Below are 23,025 nucleotides of genomic sequence, written 5' to 3'. Positions count from 1 at the left end.
GGTACTGTGTCTTTGGAAGCTGTCTTTGGACTTTGTCGAGAAAACCGCTGAGGATCCTGAGGTTATCCAATTGCTTCTTGACTTCGTCGCGTACCGAGTCGATTTCGGACTGCCTGTCGTTGATTTTAGCGCCTAGCAAAGAATACCTGTTGTTTATTTCAGAGAGTTGTTGTTGAACCGGTGACAACTCTTCGAGATGGAAGCCGTCCTGGCTGGATCTGCGCGAGGAGAAACCACTAGAACCTCCTGGAGATAGCGGTGATAGTACTTTGGTAGGTGATGGTGACCGACCGTTTCTAGATGGCAATTTTCCAGGAGCTGGAGAGGTACGCTTAGTCGGGCTGTACGTCTTTCGCCTGGTAGGCGACTCTGGCCTATCGGCCCTCATTAAGTTATCGTATATGGTGCCGATGTCGTTGATTTTGTCGATGGTAGAGGAGTATTCTTTGTACTCCTTGACAATCGGTTTGAGCTCTTCGTTTTGCTTCTTTAGAGTTTCCAGATGCACAGCGACCATTTCCAGTCGCGTGACTTTCAATTCCATTTTGTTGAGCCACTCGTTCACTTGGGTCCTCAATGTTTCGTACGACTTGTTATGCTCTGCGCGTAGACTTGATAGCCTGGCTTTTTCTTCGAGTAAATGCTCCAGTTCCTTCCACTGGGTTTCAAGCAACTTGACGCGGTCTCTCACGCTGGCCGTATCGGTGACGTCTCTCTTGTTGAGGAGTTCTTTGCCGATCTTTACGGTCTCTTCGTACATGTGTCGGTTTTCGTCCCGATTAGCGGCGATTTTCTTCATCTGGTTGACAAACTCGTCTGCGGGTAGCTTGCTCATGTCTTTCGACTCTATGATATCCATGACGCTGGTGTACCAATCTCCGAACTTGACTGCTTGATTACCGAACACTCTCAGGTCTTGGTTGGTTTCTTCCAGAAACACCCCGCGATTCTGAGCGCGGTCGAAGAGTTTCTCGAATCTCACCTTGACATCGTTTAGTTTTCCTTCTATTTTCTTGGCAACTCTCGCGTTGCTAGTCGACACTATCAGCTCGTTGGCGGATAAGTATATAGAGTCGATGGAGGATATGTGGATGTCTACGTCGGCTTGGAATGCGCGATGGTCTCTCAGTTGTTCTTCCAGGCGTTCTTTGATTAGCGACGCCGGTTTCTGCATGTTCTTGAACTGGTTCTCGGCCTGATTCAACCAGTCGATGATGCCGTCTAGGGCGTCTTGGACGCCTTGCGATTGGACGAGGGCTGTTTCGAGATCCTGGCAGCGATTCGCGATGGCGCTGCTCAGTTGGGTATATTTGTTTTCCAAAGTTTTGATCGGTTCCTCTAGTCGAGCTATTTCCGATGGAGATATCTGGCCCTCAAGAGATATGAGGAGAGAACTGGTCGCCTGTGGAGAGGATGAGAATAAATTGATGAAGGTGATGACTTGATAACGATTTCATTAGGCACACTGCCTATTACAGGGTGGATAATAAAACGAAACGAAGCCGATTACTCTTAATCGGGTTTTGGAAAAAAATCAGTCGATTTTTATCTTGATGAGAGATACTTTTAGGCATATATTAATTTCATCACTTTCACCCCTTTGGCGGAATACGATTCAACCCTTAAATCCTGAAAGGGATTAGGGGTCGAGTGATAAAGCATTTAAAAGATCATATATTTCTCTTTTAAGGCATGCAATATTAGGAAATTGCGTTATTACAAATAATGACAAGTTGACATGAAGAAAGTTACTGTCTTATGAAGAAAATTACTGTCTTATAACTTGCAACCGCAATTTTTGTAATTATTGTTATGACTAATAAAGAGAGAGGAACAGTTATGAAAAATATCATTTTGAAGATCACTTACTAATTTTTTACTTCCACAAGTGTTCATAAAAGCATTTTCCTGCTTTCATGAAGTGATAGAAGTTTTGTTCGAAGCAGTTTCCGGCATTCTGAAGTCCTGTTTCGACATTTAACAATAATATAACTGCTGGTAATTATCTACAGATTCAGCTTGAGTCTGCGCAGATTAAATAATTACGAACCCTACCGACCCACTTAGCTATCAGAGTGTACACGTCATAGTTAGTCTTTACTTGATACGATTCCCGTTTTGATTTTCAGTAACCTCAATATTAGTCACTGGTAAATACACTTGGGCAATGAATCATTACACATGCGTCTTCATTACATGACGCGATAATATTATTTTATGCAGCATCCATTTTTTCTATGAGCGAAAAATGATGAAAAAAGGGTTAATGTTCAATTAGAGGGATTGTTTGAGCGATAACTTGTAGTCAGTATATTGAAGTGGCATAACTGTATCGTGACTCACGATCCTTAGATTTTAAAACCACTTGATGACGTATCAGTATAGTTTGACAATTTGATGTTGTTTATTCTAAAGTCTCTACGGTTTGAGTCTTTTATACTACACAAATAGTCGTTTTCACAACTAATAAACTACTAAGTAGTAACGGCGATTTCTTAGACCACCCCCACTCTTCCAGTTTTGCCGTCATCCACTTGACCAATCAGAAGAAACCGCGCGGGAAATTCAAATTGTACTCACTTAAACGAGATCTGGGCTTCGAGATAGGACCTCGAATTAGGATAAGGTACCCCCGAAAAATTTTAGGCGAAATATCTCCAAAACATGTTGGGCTTCGAAATAGGATCTTGAGTTGGACCTCGAATTGGGATGAGATACCTCAAAATTTTCAAGCACCGATTGGGACGTTGGTGTGGTTTTGGTCATTGAATTGGTCTTCGATTTCACATTTCATAGTAAGTAAAATTTATATCGAAATCATGAACTTTATTTACAGAACGACTCAAAGTGCTTCCATTTTTCATTGAATTGACCCAAAATCGTAACACAAGTTACTTTTTAGTGAATTTCATGAATAAAACCATTTCATTAACGGCTTAAGTTATTCTATTGACCGTACTGTAGTTACATTGTTTCATTTCTCCTTCATACAGTAACATATGCCTAAAATATTTCTCCCTCATTTCAGGCAGACCCTGCTTAACTAACTGTTAAAAGTACCTCGGAAAATTCCTCATTATTACTGTTATTGAGCTGCTACCACATGAGAAACCAGTGGTTCATGAAACATCTGATAAATATCAGTAATCAAACTACGTTTTTAGCTAAAATCGCGACGACTATTAGGCGCTATCACACCCAGTTGGTTCAAATCGAAACTTACCTGTTTGGCGTTGTCAACCAGCCTTCCATTAGCGACGAACTCGTTGTTCAGAGCCTTGGCGCTCTGTAGCTGATCCTCAACCGCTTTCGGATCTCCGGCGATCGGATCGTTCAGCAGCTGTTTCGCTCTTGGTTCCGCGTCTCTGAGCCAAGCCTTGGCCTTGTCTAGAGCGTCTGAATACTCTCTTTGGCGTCCACCCACACCAGAAAGGCGATCAGAAAGGTTGTTGGCACGATGCAGGAGATCGCGGTATTGCTGGGTGACCAAAGATACTTCGCTGCGTACGGGCGAGTCTTGGGACGAGTAGGGTTCTATGTGAGGCAGACGTGAGGGTAGGGTGGTACGGAAGTCGTTGAGGATGTTGAGATATTCCTGGAGAAGAAATGGTTTGTGTAAAATAACTCGGCAAAAGGAATATCTGTTCAAAAATCTCTCAAAAGTTGAAACTTGTGCGAGCCGAGGACTAACAAGGTATGATTCCTAGCACGGGTTGGACGATAGCAAGTGAAAATCGATCGTCCGGCCTTGAGGCTTGAACCACCGTTCACCCAGCGGTCGATTGAGTGAGTGGAGCAAGCCACCCACGTCAACCCAACCGGCTATTGTTCCACCAAATATATGGATACATAATGAAATCTCGTGATATATCTAAATTATTCATGAAGGAGGACATTTAGGCCAAAATAGAGCTGTATAAAGAAGACATTCGAGATTTGCTTTGAGAGAAGCATATGCTAAACTCCACCACATTAAATGAAGACCATTTATCATTAAAATAAACCAAAAATCTTGGATCGTCTCAAGGAAATTTCCAGACATTTTATGATAGAATGCAAGATAAATGATGTCAGACTCATAATGTAGAGAGTACATTCCACAAAATGATAGTTCAAGTCCACAGCTCTATCCAATGTTTTAGCCAATATAAACATAACATAAGTTACCTTTCCTTCGTCGACGAACTTCTGTGCAGACATAGTGATGAATCTCAGATCCGCTTGATGGGCTATCACGTCTCCGACGAACTCCTTGGTACTATCGGTACTAGAATCTAGATTCTGCAAATCGCTCAAAGACCTCTCCTTGTCTTCCAGAACTCTCCTCGCCTTGCTCAACCACGTCGAAAAAACGCTGAGCTCGCCTTTGAGCTTAGCCAGTTCATCCCTAGCAGCGAGCAACCTTCTTAGGAGTTTCTCAGTGCGATCACCAGCTTTGTCATAACGCGTTTTGAGGTTACGTCCGCTCTTTTCTAGAGCAGATATTTCGCTTTTGGAAAGAACGTCTCCTGCTGTCAGAACTAGTTGCCTCACTTGGTCTCCGCAGTAGGAAACCTGGCCGGAGTGTTGTTCCAGGTCATCGCGGATCTGTTTCATGGTGTTGATTTGATTGCGAAGTTCCTCTTCTACCTCGTGGATGACGTCTTGGTTCGCGATCCGGTCTTCTATTTCATCTATCCAGCTGAGGAGTTTTGACAACGTGTCGTCGCACAGTTTGTATTTTTCTTCGACTGCTTGCTGGAAGTTCATTAGAGAGTTAGCTCAGAATGGGGTTTGGGGAATTGTTAGAAGGTTTAACTCTACCGGAGGATTTGATTTTGCTTCAGATGGAAAGTCGGGGATAGTATGGATCAACAGATGAGAATGTGCAATAAAGCTGAAGTGAAAAAATTTTTGTTTTATCAATTTTGATAGAAAGTGTCTCTTTCTTCAAACTAACAATCAGCCAGAAATTGTGTTATATGTCACATCACAATGTGGAATTATTTAAAGTATAAATAAAAGTTTGAATCATCATAGTTAAAAAAATCAATATTACCAAGGAGGAAGTAACATACTATGTTCACGATTTTTCAAGTAATTTCCAATTTCTTAAACACTGTACAAGCAACGCTTATTGAGTATATTTCGGAGATTTTCTATAAGCTTTTTCTGTTGAATGATCACATTATATGAGGAAAAAAGTTTAAATAGTAACATCTCCCCCGTTATGTCTAAATACAAATTATATTAAAGGGATTCTTTTCTATTTCATCATTTGGCAACATCGGTTATAGCTAATAAAGGACAATGAATCTGTTACCTGTATGAGTCAAACAAAGATGACATATTTCAGAGGCGTACTGTTCTGTTTACTTATGTTCCGAGTTCCGAGACATTCTGTAACATATGAAATTTTGTGCACCTAACCTAGCTTCCTCTATATAAATAAATAACAAAACAACTGTTGTTTATGTGGCTTGTGGAGGTGGTATTGAACTATAATTTATATATTGTTGATTTATAAAGATAATTTTCCTTTTTTAAAGTAGAATATCTAGGTACGTATAAATTATTTCAACTAGATATAGGCGCTGTTGCCACTATGTGAATTAGAAACAAATCCCTTTAAAAATTAAAACCTAACATTTGAAACATCAATTTGAATACTTTTCGAAGTGAATTCGAAAAACTCATGAATTGAACTCAACTTTATTTTGTTCAAACTTGCATTTGCTGTAATAACCCAAATTGAGGAACATTCCCCATTATCGAAGTTGAGTTTTCAAGATTTCACACAAAAAACCCGGCACTACTGAGTAGACTCCCACATTTTGCTGGTTATATCAAATGTGTTCTGTCAACTATGCTGTGTATCAGCATAGTTGACAAAAACGCGTTCAACAACTTTCAAGTTGTCGCCATTGGATTGATTCTTCAAAATGAGCTTTGTCTTCAATCACACTCTGGGGCTGAAGGTTTAATATTCACTAGACATATTCATTTCATGGAAGGCCAGAATATTAGAAAGTTGACAGTCTATAACATCAAAGACAGCTAATGATTTGAGTATTTTCACTTGTGAGGGTATATTAGTAGTCATACTACTATGTCAGTGTTCAAGTATCAGAGTCATTTTGATTTCTCTGAAACACCTTTATTTTGGAGTGCAAGGCACTATATTGCAGTACTGTGCCACCATGAAAAATTTAAAACTACTTAAATTAACTCAGGTCTTTTGAATAAGGAACCATTTCCTTGGAAATTTATTACCTAGTGGCTTTGACAGAATGAGGTTATGCACACAAGACATTATAGGTGGTGGTGCTATTTGATTGAAACTACCAATTTCAAGTCTACATCTATGTATTGAAACTCAATTGTATGCAATGGATTTTTGGCAAGATATCAATTTTTCAGCAAGATACCATAGTTTTATTCTTCTGAATACACATTGAAGTTTTCGAGTTTCCACGTGCAACTGATTGTATATTTTGAAGTTGAAGGTTTAAAAGGTCATGTTTTCACCGTCAACAAGTAGACAATTGAAATTGCAAATAAATCGACACTTGTTTCACTTCAGTTGTGCCACTTGTATACTTTATACATTCAAAGATCGAAAAGCTTTATTGCACACTCTAGAGACTGACTCAAAAGCATAAATAACACTAGACCAGTAACTGAAACTTTGATTGACATTGTTTTAGAGTTGAGCTCCTTATTGTTATTCTCTTCGGGTCGAATATTCACCAGCGTTTGAGTTGGTCTTCTGATAATCCTAATTGTTGTATTGGATTTGTGGATTGTAGATACGTATCTCAATCATTACAAACAGTTTTAGACAATACAGGCACAAACATAGCACTTTCGGCATAGGAGCTAAGAACCTTAAACCTATCACATGCACTCACAACCACACAGAGAAGAGAAAGGTTAGTGAAACAAAATACAAAATAAAAATGGCGATGTTACCTATCATGTGAACCTGTGAACAGATAAGTGTAACAGCACAATGATTAGAACAAAACTTCAAATTAGGTGAATTCACCTAATAAAATACAACAGACCATCACATTGTGATTTTTTTTCCATAATATGTATATATTTCATAAAATAATCTGATGGACTGTTGGAACAGTGATAAAAATCTTTTTTGAAAAATTGAAAAAATATTGTAATTTTTTTGTTTTTTAACAGTTATAACAATTTGAACATAATGAAATAACACTACCAGGCGACATCATATAAAATTTATTCATGACGATTACATACAGGGCTTTTCATGATGAGCGTTAATTAGTCGTTTCTGATAAACTATTTAAAGGATCAACCTGAAAATTTCACAGTATGCATAAATCAATATGACCTACACGCCTAAAATATTTCAGACGAAGCGGCGTTGTCGCTTCTACTATAAAGTAGCGGCTTCTTTGATTTTTCAGATGGAACACCCCGTATATAATATCATATTATGATTCATTATCACTCTGTCAACAAATTCATATACTATTTCCCTATACCTATCTATTACCGTTCAGAAGATATAAATTAATTTCGATATTTTTTTTACCAAACATGAACTTTTATAAATGCTGATAATCTTGAACTCTCTTGCACTAAAACGATCAAATTTGAAATGGAGTGGAGTGATACTATGAGGATCTTCACTCCGAGTCATATTTTCATTTGCCTCATACAGGGTCTTCAAAAAATGCAGATACTTTGATCTCATGAAAAAATAAGTAGAACTCAATTTTTTCAAATGGAACACCCTGTATATTTCAACATTTTTGAGCTCTACATCCAATTTTAGATAAACTTTGTTCAGATAATACTCTTTCTATTTTGAACCGTTTTCGAGATAAACTGTTTCAAACGGAAACTGACGTGGTTTTTTGCTCGTTTTTTTGGATATTCAACATTTTTTTTCATACTTAGTAATATTTCTTTTTGATCCAGTTTTTTAACTGTCTCAGATCAGTCAATTCGAAATTGGTATGTACCTACCTTAAAAAAAGTTACAATTTGTATACATTGAGGTATTGGTCTCTAACGTACAACAGTACACATTGATATTTTTCAATGGTGTGCTTTGGAAAAATAAATAAACCAATTATAGACTTTCGTTGGTGGTTTTGACTGATTGTGATAGCTACCAATTATAATAGAATAATGTCAAGATTAGGTTACAGTAATGAAGATTTCTTGAATTTATTAATAATTTATGGTGAGTGCAATAGAATTGCAAGTAGAACATGCCGAGTATTTCATGAAAGATATCCACAACTTCCGAAGCCGAATAATAATGTGATAAATCGACTACTAAAAAACTGTAGGTTGAATGGAACCTTCCGTCCAAAAATCATTCGTAAGAAGACTAAAGTGGATGATGATGACAATGGTATAACAGTTTTGGGATACTTTCATGCATTTCCAAATGCTTCTCTGCACGAGGCTTAAAGGGAGATAAGTATACCCTACGTGACAATGCATAAATGGCATCCCTATAAGTTCTACTGTGTCCAACATTTGAAAGAGACTGATTTACCTCGTAGAGTGGAATTCTTTGAATGGTTACTTGTCAAGACTCAAGAGGATGAACATTTCCTTGACGATATCATATGGACAGATGAGGCCAAGTTAACAAAAAATGGAGTTTTCAATAGACACAACAGTCATTATTGGGCGCCAGAAAATCCCCATGTTGTCCGCCAAAGGGGTTTTCAAGAAAGATGGCAATTCAATGTATTTTGTGCCATAAAGAATGAGTCAATTTTTTATATCGAGTTTTATGATGATAATTTGAATGCATCAAAATATGAAGATTTACTGAGGAATGGAATTCAAATGATTTTAAATAATAGACCAGGAAGAGAACGTGTATGGTACCAAATGGATGGTGCTCCACCCCATAATTCTCATTCAGTCAGCGAAGCTTTAACCGAAATCTTCGAAGACAGATGGATTGGTAATAATAAACCTTTTCGTTGGCCTCCCAGAACACCAGATGAAAATCCATTAGATTATTTCGTGTGGGGTTTCATTTAAAATATGGTTTACACTACTTCAATAACGACAATGGAAGATATGAAATCGAGAGTTACAACTGCTTTCAATAGTTTGACTCCAGACTTGATCAGAAGCGCTACACATGACAATCTTTTGAAGAGATTACATGTTTGTTTAAGTAGAGGTGGAGATGTGTTTGAACATATTCTGAAATACACTGACGATTAAATTAACTCATTAATTTATGGGTTTATTATTTTCAGTTCGTGTTTCAGCGTAAATCTGTTTAAAATCTGTTTGAAATATGTTTTTCTGTTAATCAGCTGCTGCCCCCATACGAACGACAACACTCAGAAGTTGAGAAACTTGTGCGAGCTAAGGACTAACGAGGTCTTACCTTTTAACGTGTGATTCCTAACACTAATGAAACATCGAATGAAACTTCTCTTCAAACTATTGTTTGAAGAGAAGTTTCATTCGATGGTTGAGGAGTATTTTAATAATTATCTTTTCATTGTAATATCTGTGACTAATTGAGAAACATCAAACGAAATCTGTTTTACAAAAATGAGTGATGAACAAGGAACTCATGTCAATTTCCGTTTGAAACAGTTTATCTCGAAAACGGTTCAAAATAGAAATAGTATTATCTGAACAAAGTTAATCTAAAATTGGATGTAGAGCTCAAAAATGTTGAAATATACAGGGTGTTCCACTTGACAAAATTGAGTTCCACTAATTTTTTTCATGAGATCAAAGTATCTGCATTTTTTGAAGACCCTGTATGAGGCAAATGAAAATATGACTCGGAGTGAAGATCCTCATAGTATCACTCCACTCTATTTCAAATTTGATCGTTTTAGTGCAAGAGAGTTCAAGATTATCATCATTTATAAAAGTTTATGTTTGGTAGAAAAAATATCGAAATGAATTTATATCTTCTAAACGGTAATAGATAGGTACTTATAGGAAAATAGTATATGAATTTGTTGACAAAGTGATAATGAATCATAATTTGATATTATATACGGGGTGTTCCATTTGAAAAATCAAAATAGCCGCTACTTTATAGTAGAAGCGACAACGCCGCTTCGTCTTAAATATTTTAGGCGTGTAGGTCATATTGACTTATGCATACTGTGGAATTTTCAGGTTGATCCGTTGAATAGTTTGCCAGAAACGGCTAATTAACGCTCATCATGAAAAGCCCTGTATATGTGACAGAATCATTTGGAGTATTTGAAATAGCGGACTCTCCAGATAAATGTTTCAAACTTTTTGATGTCACCTAATATGATTATGCAAAATAGTTAAGACTGTTTTATTGAGACAATTAGTAATCAAAACATTGCAGGCATACTGACTGAATCAATAATGTGCGGTTTTAAAATCAATTTGTTTGATGATAATTGTTCTTTGACCTGAAGATGAATTAGATATCCATGATGGGTTCCACAATATTGATTCATCCGGTATATGCTCAGGTTTTCAGACTTTTCAGGACATTTTGAATTCGTACTGAAAAAGAACATTCAATTTAATTATGATAGTAAATATGATTTCAAACGGGCAGAAAGTGAGTGGTTATACTGTAGAATCACGAAATCACACCTTAAAAAATATAAAACCAAAGAAAACTGGATTCAAAATTTTAGGCACGGAAAAAATGTAAAGAAATTATATTTTCGGTGGAATTATGTCACATTCATGTAACATATTCAAGTAACATTTATATGAAAAAACTAGAAAATAGAAAAATATTAAAAATGTTCGAAAAATTGAATAATATCAGGTATGTTCAAGAACTACTTGAGTTTACCCAGTCCACAACATTTTTTTCACAAAATTTTCTGTTCGGTATTTCAACTGAATTTCATAATCTATACTTTTGGAATTGATTTATATGGAGCTACAAGCAGTAAATAATTTTTTGATAACTTTGTTGGAATAATTGATTTCTAATGTTTAAAGTAGACCAACCTCTAGGAAAACATATTTTATTAAAGAGGTTTCAATTATGCTAAAACAATAAAGTAGTCACTCTCAACTATTGCGATTATGAAAGATGCTGTTTGACAAATGTAGGTGAAAGTCAAATATCTAAATAAGCATCTAGCTCCTACTGTCAATAAGAATGGCAATACATAGTAAAAAATTTCGACAAAGATCATACGTGGAACATATAAAACACATTTAAGCAACTAAAAGTCTGTCAACCTGGCATAGCAAAAATTAATGCACTCCTAAAACCAAATAAACATGTTCATATCAAACCATGATGATGATGATGATGAGTCGATATTTAGTACTAGCCATTTTTGAAATCCCAAACACTCTCTATAAACGAGAATAACAAAACGTATCCTGAATTGATGATTGTGAATTTGGGATTTCAAAAATCTAATTGTTATTAACGAACACAACCATGCCACTTCGCAATGTTAAGGCAACTGTGTCACGGCAAATGGCATTGCCTGTTTTCGGTATGCAGGGGACACCACACAAAAATGAAAAGCTCCAGCTGTCTCGAAGCTGTAAAAAAATTATTATACGGTCAGGATTCCATTAGTAAATTTAGTAAAACCGAGTAGTGACTCAAAAATAGTCGATAGTGTTGAGAATGATTACTTATTGAAATTTGAGAACTCCACCCGGGATTGAAATGTGAATTAGATGAAAATTGTAGTCAACTCTAGTCTTCTGAAATACCTACCAATAATTAAAAAAAACCTATGAAGGGCTCTATGCAAAAAGTCTCTCAGTGACTTTTTCTTGTTTTGAGATACGGAAGATTGAAAGTTTCAATTTTTGCTGGAAATAAAGTGGTTAGGGTTTTAAAAATGTTAACTTTTATCAGAGATTAAACGTGTATTTAGGAATTATATGACGCATTTAAGACCTAATGTGACATACAGTTCTTTTGTAAAAAGTAATACAAATTTTCACTTAGGGGCTTCTTTAAAAAATTTTTTTTAACAGACTGTAATATATAACCCAAATCAACATTTTTATTATACAAGGCAAAACAAAATACTAACACATAAGATAAGTAAGCAAAAACACTAGAAAAAAAAATCTATCATAAGTCATAATCTTCAGCGTCTGATTCATCTTCTTCCACGATTTTCTTTTCAAGGGATGCTTCGTCTAACACACCTTATAAAATTCTCGATTTTCTTCGTTTTCTATATAATCTACAAGGAATTTGATTTTGGCTAGTTTTTCAGATTTAAGCTTTATGAAATGATTGGAAATAAGTTAGCAATAAGTTTATTGTATAAGTTTGAAAATGTCCGTATAGGACGAAACAGCAGTAACGTTAGTTACAAATAAAAGTGGTAAAAAACATAGAAAGTTTAATTTCTCTTATCCTCATTAGCAATAAGTCTTTGACATCCTACTTAGGTTAGGTTTATCATTTGTAGAGAACATTACAGATCGACATTTTAAAATTTCTGGAATTGATTGTTTTATTTTAGTCGCTAAAACTGTTTATAGTCTCGCACCTTCAACATTGGGAATTCATTGGAAATATCAGCATTTTTGGTAAATAAGCTATGTTCCAAAAACATTATTTCAAATGGATTTTTATTGTTATATTTATCTACCTTATCAGGATCTTTTGAAAGAGCCTAGATGCACAAAGAGAACCCAAATACGTGAACAAAAATTTGTTTTTATTCTGCGAAAAACAGTTGTCGCAAAAAATTGACAATATAACTTGTTTATCGGTTTTTTATTTCTTCAGATAGAAATCTAAAGCTGTAATTACTTCATTAGGGCCCTTGGATGCAAAATGTTCAGTAAACAAAAACATTGTGGCCTGACTTGTCACAAGATTATTTATTCTTATTTTTGGATTATTTATTTCTTATTTTTCATCGTCGTCTAATGAAAATTGATTTGTAAAGGCTATAAAAAAACAAGGCTACTACATGAAAACAATAACACAAAGAAAATAACAAAACACGCACTTTTCTGTATCTGATATCACTTCGGTTCTTTTCTAAAGTTAGGTTCTTTTTTAACACTTAGGTTCTTCTTGCACGAAACCTCTCGCCACGTTATAAAATGCGACTTAAGAAATGAGGCACTTCGAAACATTTTAGGCGAAAACTAAATAGAGCAATTAAAAGTACATTCAATTTATATTTAGATGGTGCTACCAGTTTTAACTCGCAAAAATGTTACTTAGGGACTTTTTGCAGAGCCCTTCATATACACCACACCAATTCTTATGTATTTTTGATATGGCAGATACAATTAGGAGAGGTTCAATTTCAGTTTACTTGTCTAACGCTCGGCCTACGCGACTTTTATATCAAACTATTCGCTTTCGTTTCAGATAATTTGACAACCAAGTTCACTATCAACAAATGAAATGTCAATATCAACTTTAGTTGTTTCAGTTTTCAATGGAATCGTTCTTTCATTGCGTTTTTGCATTTTTCTTGGATTTTTGTTGAAAGAACATGAGACATTCAGAAAAATTTTGAAGGGGGCGCCAATTTTTTTCAAGGAATGCTCCAAGAGCTTTTGGGCTCTAGTGTTTATGATTAGTCTGTGAATTTGATGCCGAGTTCATAACTGGCCCATGGGGTATGACCAACGTACTTATATCACAACCAACCAAGTATTTCATAAATCGCACTTTTCAAGAAGTAATCAAAACTCATCACAAGTAAACATCGAATGGGGCCGTTTATTTCGTTAATAGATGAAATTATTTATCAACGATCAAAATCATGAAATGGTACTGAATCGCATGACACTGAAGCTACTTTCATGCAGGCCTAATTCGATTATGAGTCAGTCAAAAAGCTTGCATAGCCTAGCTTAAGGTTGCACATTTTACTAGTGAAAAAAAAAAAACACTTACCCTTTGTTCCGCTGGCAAGATCCAACCCTTCTCTTGGGCTTTGCCGAAATCAATGTATTTATTTTCATTTTTGTCGTGGATCTTCCCTTCTACCGCATCCACCAATTTGGTGTCGATAGCATACAACAAAGGCTCTATAATACCGCTCTCTGGATCTTTGATCACCGTACTACTGGGATCTATCAAGTTCCCGGCGATAGCATCGGCTAGCGTAAGTTTCTTTCTGTCGATTATATTTGTGGTGACAAACGGGTCGGTGAAACGCCCTGTAGTAGGATTGTACACGCCGTAAGTAACGGTTTCCATCAGTGTGAAGCTTTTGTTGGTGGTGATTAGCAAACCGGTTTCTAGAGCTGCCGATAAAGTGAACAGCTTGGAAGTGGAGCTGTCTAGGACGTTGCCTTTATCAGCGTCTATCAGGCCCTTCCTGAAGCCTTCGGGAAGTTTGATCAATTTCTTTTTGTTGAAATCTTTGATGAGTGCAGTGTCCGGGTCGATGAAACCCAGCGCGATGGACTCTTTTAAGGTTAAAACCTCGTTGGATTGCGGTACTGTGAATTTTCCCGTAGCGACATTTAGAAGGCCACTTTCGATAGCCTGAATGAAAGATGATGGTTCCTTCAGGTATATTATAACCCCTTGATCGTACGTGACTACTAGTGACTTTACTTTGCCCGTTGTCGGATCGAATATGACGGTTTTCGCGACGTCTAGCTGTTTGTCATCAATAGCGCTCGCGACCGATCTAAATTTACCTACCTGAAGGTCTTTAACAACGGCAACTTCCGGATCAAGCAACTCGAATTTGATGGCCTCGTCCAAGGAGTACTCGCGAGCTTGTTTAGCCATTGCTGCGCTTGCAGGTACCGATTTTTGCACGAATTTTTCCGCCAGAGGCTTCTCTAGTGTTATCAGTAACCCTTTCTTGAAAGCCTCGTCCAAGTTGTACGTTTTCTTCGACTTAGAATCCAAAACCCGTCCCTTCTCCACGTCTATCTTATGATCCTGAATGGCTGCTGTTATGGATTTAACGCTGTTGTTGGTCGTGTCTTTCAAAGCTGTCGCCCGAGGATCGATGAAACCGTTAGCTATGGCTTGAGAAAGGTCGTAAAACTCTCCGTTTACGGGGTCGACGAATTTCCCCGACTCCGGTCTGTAAAGAACGTTTTTGATGGCTTCTTCCAGAGTCAGAGGCGTGCGAGCTGTCACTATCAAGCCCTTGTTTTTGGCTTCGAGCAAATCCACAGTGTTGCCGTTGGGGAAGACGTACACGCCAAGCTGGTTGTCTATGAGGCCGGATTCGACAGCAACAGTCAGTTGAACGTATTTGTTCTGTTGGCTGTTTTTAACTAGAGACGTTACTGGGTTGATGAGCTCGTTTTCGCATGCGTCTTTGAGGTTATACTTACGACCCGTAGCGGGATGGATGAACGATCCCTCTTCCGGAGTATAAAGTTCCATTTCCAAAGCTTCGTACAAACCGAAGTTGGCGAATTCAATGTCTACTATCAGGCCCGCGTTCATCGCTTCGGAGAGTTTCATAGATTTTTCTCCGTGTGGTTCTTTGAAAGTGCCGTTTCGCTTATCGATGATTCCCAGTCTGCAGGTGTCCGCGAAACTCTGCAGCTTACCTTGATTTTTATCGAAGTAACAGGGCAGAAGCGGGTTGATAATGAAGTTGCGGATCGCTTCGTGCAGTGTTATTTTCCTCTCCGTGTTAGGGTCCAGAATCTTTCCTGTATTTTCATCGTATAAACCGCGGTGGATAGCTCTCTGCAAAGATATCGCAGCTTTGTTGTCAACTAGGATGCCTAGGACGAAAGCTTTTTGTAGAGTCACCTCTTGCGACTCCCCTTTAGAGAAATCTTTGACCATGCCGGTGTTTCCGTCTACGTAGTTATTGTGTATGGCGTCGATGAGAGGAATCTTTCTCCAGTTACCTATACGCGTGTCTTTTACGCTAACAGACTCGGCGTCTATGAGATTGATTTCGATAGCTTCGATCAGAGTTAAATATTGTCCGGTCTGCGGGTCTAAGAATAGCTGCGATTCTTCGTCGTAGATTCCCTTGGCGATAGCCTCACTAAGAGGAATCGGCGGTCGTATTTCGACGAGTAAACCTCTTTCGAAAGCTTCGTTGAAGTCGACTGGCTCGTTGTAGCTTAGAATTACACCTTCGTTGGTGTCGATAATGCCGTCGTAAACTGCCTGTTCGAACGTCACTATTTCTTCGTCGATGGTTACTAAAGTGGAGGAAATGTCGACGTAGCCCCGATTAATCGCACTGGAGGCCTTCAACCTTTCTTTGTTCTTGGGGTTAATAAACTTACCCGTAGTTGGATCGTAAAAACCTTTGAATACGGCCTCTGGGAGGGTGATTTGGTTCTTGTACGGTACGACTAGACCTCTGTCGTACGCTTCGTAGAGATTCATTTCGGTGTTATTCATTGGATCCAAAGCCTGTCCTTTGACGGGATCGATCAGTTTCAAGTTTATAGCGTCGTTCAGGGTTATTATATCGCCCGATCTAGGCTCTTTGACTGTCAGAACGTTGGGGTTGACGACGCCACCGTCGATTGCCTCCACTAGGGTGACGTTCGCGTTGTTTATAGTGAACAAACCGGTTTTTGGGTCATACACCTTTTGCGCCAATGTTTCTTGCAGAGACCACGGCAGGACCGTGCTGAGAATGTAACCTCTGAGGTAAGCTTGGTCTAGAGGAAGCAACGGATTCGTTAAAACCCCTTTCTCTGCATCGACTAAGTTACTTTGGATCGCCTCTTTGATTTCTATGATGCGGCCTCGTTTATCGTCTTTGATTCGTGTAGTAACAGGATCTATTAGCTTGCACTCTATAGCTTTCTGTAGAGTTACCTCGTCTCCAGTTATCGGATTCAGTATCAAACCCGTTCGCGACGTATAGTAGTTTTGGATGATAGCTTGAAGCAAACTGAACACTACCGGTTTCGTCTGAATCAGTTTCATATCAAGAGCTTTGTTTAACGGAAGTAGTTGGCCGGTTTTGGTGTCTTTAACCTTACCTTCTTCAGAATGCAATACTTTCTGCTTCAAAGCATCCTCTAGAGATATGAAACTGTCTGCTTTGGTATCTTTGATTTCGCTGATCTTATCGTCGATTATTAGTCTATCCACTGCGTCGGCTACAGAAAGCTGCGCCTTGGTCAGAGGGTCTGTGATTTTGCATGTTTGTGGATCGTACATGTCCTTGTGAATGGCTGCTTGAAGTGAAATTGGTCTCGGTATAGCGAGCACGTAACCTTTGATGAAAGCTTCAGGAAACTGCATCGTATGTTGCGTTGCTGTGTTGATAACCAACCCCCGCTGAGGGTCTACGATAGATTTATCCACTGCCTCGTAGTAAGGAACTAATTGCATGCTCTTTGGATCTCTGATAGTAACAGACTTGCCATCAACTATATTACAGCTGATCGCTTTGAATAGAGGTAGGGTCTTGTTCTCTGTTGCTACTGTAATGTCGACAGGATCGAACATATCTGTTTCGACGATTTCCTGTAATGTCAGCGGTTGGTACTTCTCCTTGGGTTTGTCGTTGACGTGGATGATCCATCGAAGCTTCACGGCTTCGAAGAACGGCACCTTTTTACCAGTCTTAGGATCCACCATGTAGCCGCTGTTCTTGTCGATCAAAGGTCTCCTCAAAGCTTCATCAAGGGTGATGTATACAGGGGGTTTCTTGGTCGAATCTTTCACTAGAATCGTCTCGGGATCGAACACTCGCAAGCCATAGATAAGCTCTTCAAAGCTAATGTAGGCTCCAGTTTTGGGGTTGAGGAATTTGCGACATTTCGGGTCATAGTAGCCAAGTTCCGCTAGCTTCTGAGCGGTTATAGTTTTAGACATAACTAGCACGCTGGTATTGTACTCTTCCACCAGGACAACTTCGTGATTGCTCATGACTTGAACTTCGTCAAGAAGGCTGATTTTATTTTGATCCAAACCGTCTTGAACAGTGAAGGGTAGTTCTTCGTTACGGTGTACAACCCGACAGATTTTCGGCTCGATTCTACTTTGCGAGATGGCGTCTCCGATTGGAAGAAAGACCGGCTTCTGCGGCACCTCCACGATTAGAGTAACTTCTTCTTTCACATCACTGGACTTGGATTTTACAGGCTTGAGTAATTTTTGAGAGTAGATTTCATGAGTCGTAGTTGTAGTGGTAGAGCTTGTTGCTGTATCCTGTGTTGTTTCCGAAGATCGCTGTGATTTCTTTTCAGCAAAGTCTTTAACTGCTTTTACGGCGGCAGCTCCTGCTAAAACAGGAGCTACCACAGGCAGTGCCAACCCGCCTAGAACTGCGATGAGTCCTTTTTTTGTCGCTTCTTTGAAGTTTATAGTTTTCCCGGACTTCTCGTCCATTACTTTGCCAGTCTTTGGATCAAGTAGCCCCTTTTCTACAGCTTGCTCCACTGTTATAGGTTTGTGTGCGGTAACGTCATACACCATAGAGTTGGGATCAATGATTTCTTTCTCCATGGCTTCTTTGAATGTTAGCTGTTTATTTTTGTCAGACGGATCGTGGAAAGTGCTTGTTTCTTCATTGTAAATAGTTTGAAAAGCTTCGGCGATATTCAGTTCGGTTGTTTTGTGACTAGTAACGATAGTTTCATGCGTTTCTACGTTAGTGTCTGGCACAGCTGATAATTTCCCTTCTTGTAATGCTTGCTCAATGGAAACTTTTTCTCCTGAGTTCGGATCTGTGAAAATACCCGCGCTCATATCGACGAGGCCCTTATTCAAGGCGTCAGAAAAACTCATCTTGATATCTTTGACAATGGTGCGGTTCTTTGTTTCACTGACATCTTTGACGATTCCCTGTTTCCTTGCTTCATCTATAGAAATAATTTGACCAGTTTCTAAGTTCTGTACTTCGCCCTTGTTCAGAAGGGCGAATCCGGTTTGGAGTTCGATTGTTTTGGTAGTGACAGTATGAATAGTGTTTATCGTCTCAGTTAGAGTAGTAACAGGAGTTGAGTGGGCGAAAGACAACCCTTCTAGAGGTTCTTTAATGACCAGCAATCCTTTTTCAACCGCCTCGGATACGGGGTACATTTTTCCGGATTTAGGGTCAGTGAAAGTCCCTTTTTCGGAGTCGATTAGATGAGATTCCAAGGCATCTTCGATCCTAATCGATTCAGGACTAGCGGGGAACGGCAACGACATTATAAAGTTATGTTCGATAGCTTCACTGAGCGGTATGGTTTCCTTAGTGATGGGGTTCATAATTTCCTTTTTCTCGGTATCGACTAGACCCCGTTTCACGGCTACAGGGAATGTCATGCCTGCAGGAGGGATTTCTATAGGTCCAGAGTGGACGGTATTGTCAAATATTTTGTCTTTAACGGCTTCCTGTATATCTAAGCTGCCGTGACTTGTTTGAACTGTCGATTTCTCGTCGTCTATCACACCGGTTTCGATCGCTTCGCTCACAGTCAATACATCGCCAGACTTTTCGACTAGAGTGCTGAGCGGATCGATAATATCACAGACAATAGCTTCGCTGATACTCAAATGAGCTCCGGTTTCAGGGTGCACAATTTTGTTAGTTTCTACATCAAGTAAACCCTGTTTCACCAATTCAGGAATGGACAGACTTCGATTCAAAGGCACTAGTAGTTCATTGGTACCATCAGGGTCCAAAATTCCACGCTCGATGGCTTCCTTGATGGTGAGTAAGTCACCTCGTTGAGGATCCACGATCTTGCCCTGGTGGCCGTCCACTTTTCGGGCTTCTAGAGCTTCTTGTAGAGTCAGCTGCTCACCTTCAGAGGAAATGAACCTTTCTCTCTCCTCCAAAATTTGTGCTGTATCCTCATCTATGATACCTGTTTCGAGCGCTTCCATAGGTTTCACTATTTTCTTTCTAAGTTTTTGCAAAACTACTCGTTTAGCTTCTCTTTCTGGGCTCAAAGATTGAGCTCGTCCAATCTTCACTCTGTACGTAGGCTCGATAGTAATACGCGCTCTGGTCTTTTCTGCCTCCGACATTTTACTTGGTTCGTCCAGACTGATTGAGACTGTACCCAGTTTCTTCATTTTGGGGATATCTTCCTTCTGGACTTTGATTTCATCCAGTTGCTCTGGTGTGATGATTCCTCCAGTTAGAGCTTCATGAGATGTATATGTTTTCCCGGTTTTAGGATCGGTAATTCGTATAGAACTGTGGGTTTCAGTGATTACAGACTGAACGCCTTGATCAGTTACATGGGTAGAATTTGCGTATCTTAAATTGTCAAATGCCTCCTGATCGATAACACCTTGTTGCAGGGCTACCTCAGCCGGTATTTGTTCACCTGTTTTCGGATCTACGACAAAAATGTTCTTGACGATTTCAATCATCGATTTCGTGGCTAAGATAGGCGTTCCAACAACGGCCAGTAGACCTGATTTAGTCGCGTCCTGCAAAGATATTTTATTTCCAGATTTATCGGTGTAAGTTTTTTCCTCAGGATGAATTACATTACGTGCAATTGCTTCTTTTATAGAAATATCTCTTCCCGATTTTGGGTCTTTAACTTTTACAGTTTCTGAAGAGATTTTGTTCTCGAGGATTGCTGTTATGAGATCTGATGACTGGTTTTCCTGCGAGAATATAACCAAAGTAGATTTGGGGTCGTAAATAACACCTGTTTGGATTTGCACTGGTTCAAGAGATTTAGACTCTGCTTTGGGTGTGTGATCTGTCTCCACTTTTCCTCCTAGTAGTATAACATTTCTGTTGATAGCTTCTTGCATTGTAAGCTGCTCTGTTTCAGTTATGTAATGCCCAGTAGCGTTCACAATTTTTTTCTCTAAGGCTCTTGTGACTGGAATTTGACGTTTGGTAAGGGGATCTACCACAACTACGGAAGAGCTGTTGATAAGTTTCAATGTAATACATTCCTCGAATGTCACCAGACGGTCAGTGCCGTATATAATAAACAAACCGCTAACGGGATCGAACAATTCTCGATTTATGGCGTCTGCCAGGTTCCAACCTTCTTTGGGAACATCATACACGTATTTTTCGAAAGATTTCTTCTCGTTAGTTATGAATTCCGACGACTGAATTTTGGTATTGGACGAATCAGAATCTCTCGCAACGGGATAACCTTTATTACTATGAATTGAAACAGTGGACGTTTTCGAAGTACTAGGGCTAACGATTTTTTCGGAACTTTCGGTATCGGGTGCTAACCTACCTTCGCTGATCGCCTGAACGATGGGAATAACGGTTTTGGTTTGGGGATCGGTATAAGTCTGTTCTTCGTTATTTATCAGACCCAACCGAAGGGCTTCCGTATAAGTGATAACTTCCTGTTTTACATCTTTGCTCGTGACAGTGACGTACCTCTGAACTAGGGTGCGCGTGACGCGTGTAGACACGTTCAGGTTCAGTAGGCTATTCAAGAGAGCAGCGCCTTCAGGAGTTATGAGGTTTTGCGCAATGGCTTCATTCAGGTAGACGATTTTGTTTGTGGTTAAGTCTATGAGGTTACCGCTTTTCGGGTCGATATAGCCACGAAATACTGCTTCTAAAAGATTCAGTTCACGCTGGTTTTCGATTATACCGATAGGTCGCGTTAGATTTTCGTAAACTTCCGGTTTTACCTCCCCGGACGTTACCCCTTCTATAAACGGAATTAGCTTGCCGCTCTTTTTACTCACCAGTAGACTACCACCATTCTTTTTGCTAATGAAACCTTTTACGTTGGCAGCATTGAAGCTGATGTGATCTGATTTATCAGGCGGTTGGAAACCGTCGACGTCAAAGATGGACTTCCTGACTACGGATATTATGTAACCCCTGCTAACGGCCTCTTGGATGGTAACGACCTCTTCCGTTACGCAGTTCCTGAACTTGCTGTCAGGCAAAATTATGCCTTCTTTGAGAGCTTCGCTCAGCGTTACATGCTCGTTAGTTCTCAGATCCAAGATGGTCTTAGTGGAGTCGAGGTCTAGAACTCCGCGATTAGCAGCCTCTAATAGAGTCAATTTCGTTTGATGCATCGGCGAGAAAATCTTACCTTCATCGTCCATCAAGTTATCGTCAACTACTTCTTTCAGAGATTTTGGTTTGACTATCAGCTGCCGGCGCTTAGCCTCGAGGAAATTTAATTTCTCGTGGCCTAATACGTACTTGCCTAATTTCGGGTTGATTAAATTACTCTCTAGGGCTTGTATTACTGTTATTTTACTATCCGTTTTGGGATCAACGATTTCCCTGATGTCACCATCGACGACGTTACATTTAACCGCGGCATCGATTTGATACTTATTTCCCGAGTTGCGGTCCACAATCCACCCGGTTTTATCATCAATCAAGCCCTGACTAATGGCGTCTGACAAGGGCACTGCACCTGTTTGTAACTTGACTTCCGTGTGCTGAAGAAGGTACCCTCGCTTATAAGCTTCCCTGATGTCAATGGTTTCTCCGTTGTCTAGCGTGTACGTTCCGGACTGAATATCGACTCTTCCATCATCGATGGCTTGGTTTATAGTGATGGAATGGGTTACCTTTATTCTCTTCTCAGATGGGTCTAGGTAACCTTGCTCCGCTTCATAGATTTCGCGTTGAATTGCCTCCAGGAGTGTGAGATCACGACCATCTTCAGTGCTTCCACATGGGCTGCTCAGTCTTTCTGCAATTTTTGGTTCGACTAGTCCCGCTCTTTGAGCTTCGCCTATAGAAATTTGGGTGCCGTCCGTAGAGGCAACTACTTTACCGGTCCTGACGTCTAATATTCTTTCGGCGATGGCCTCTCGTATTGTCAGTAATTCTCCCGTATAGGGATTGATGATTCCGGCGATGTCGAGGATATCCAATCCTTCGGGAGTGTTATGGCTCCTTTTCAGTGATTTGATTTCTGTGAATTGCATCGAGCTGTCCCATCTTTGGGGTTCTTGAATTATTTTAGTCAGGGTGGTGTGTTTGTCTGGTGGACGACCGTTAGTTATGTGGTCCACTTCATCGTTTTTCCAGTTATCTTTTGTCTGCTCATCTGTGATTTTGATGGTTGTGCCGTTCTCAGAGTTGGAAGAGGTTTTTGTAGTTTGGACATACCTAGTGACGGGAGATAATTTTTGGTTCAATATAAACAGTAATAGATCATCGTATTGAATATTCACGAAAAAAAAAT

The 23,025-nt window shown here is 39.3% G+C and overlaps 1 protein-coding gene across 1 annotated transcript in view; it reads right to left on the bottom strand.

Annotated features, from left to right (window-relative positions):
• Nucleotides 1-23,025, bottom strand: part of shot (dystonin-like protein short stop) — a 247,145-nt gene that overhangs the window by 50,667 nt on the left and 173,453 nt on the right. The window contains 4 exon segments of the mRNA XM_074173472.1: nt 2-1,402; nt 3,224-3,595; nt 4,168-4,737; nt 13,868-22,949. Coding sequence (XP_074029573.1) covers nt 2-1,402; nt 3,224-3,595; nt 4,168-4,737; nt 13,868-22,949 — 11,425 coding nt within the window.

Source organism: Leptinotarsa decemlineata, unplaced genomic scaffold (assembly GCF_025532065.1).
Source record: "Leptinotarsa decemlineata unplaced genomic scaffold, Ldec_3_MD MMD2_tig00000251_RagTag_RagTag, whole genome shotgun sequence".
NCBI lineage: Eukaryota > Metazoa > Arthropoda > Insecta > Coleoptera > Chrysomelidae > Leptinotarsa > Leptinotarsa decemlineata.
The sequence above is the reverse complement of the archived record's forward strand: the minus strand, read 5'-3'. Positions and strand labels throughout refer to the sequence as shown.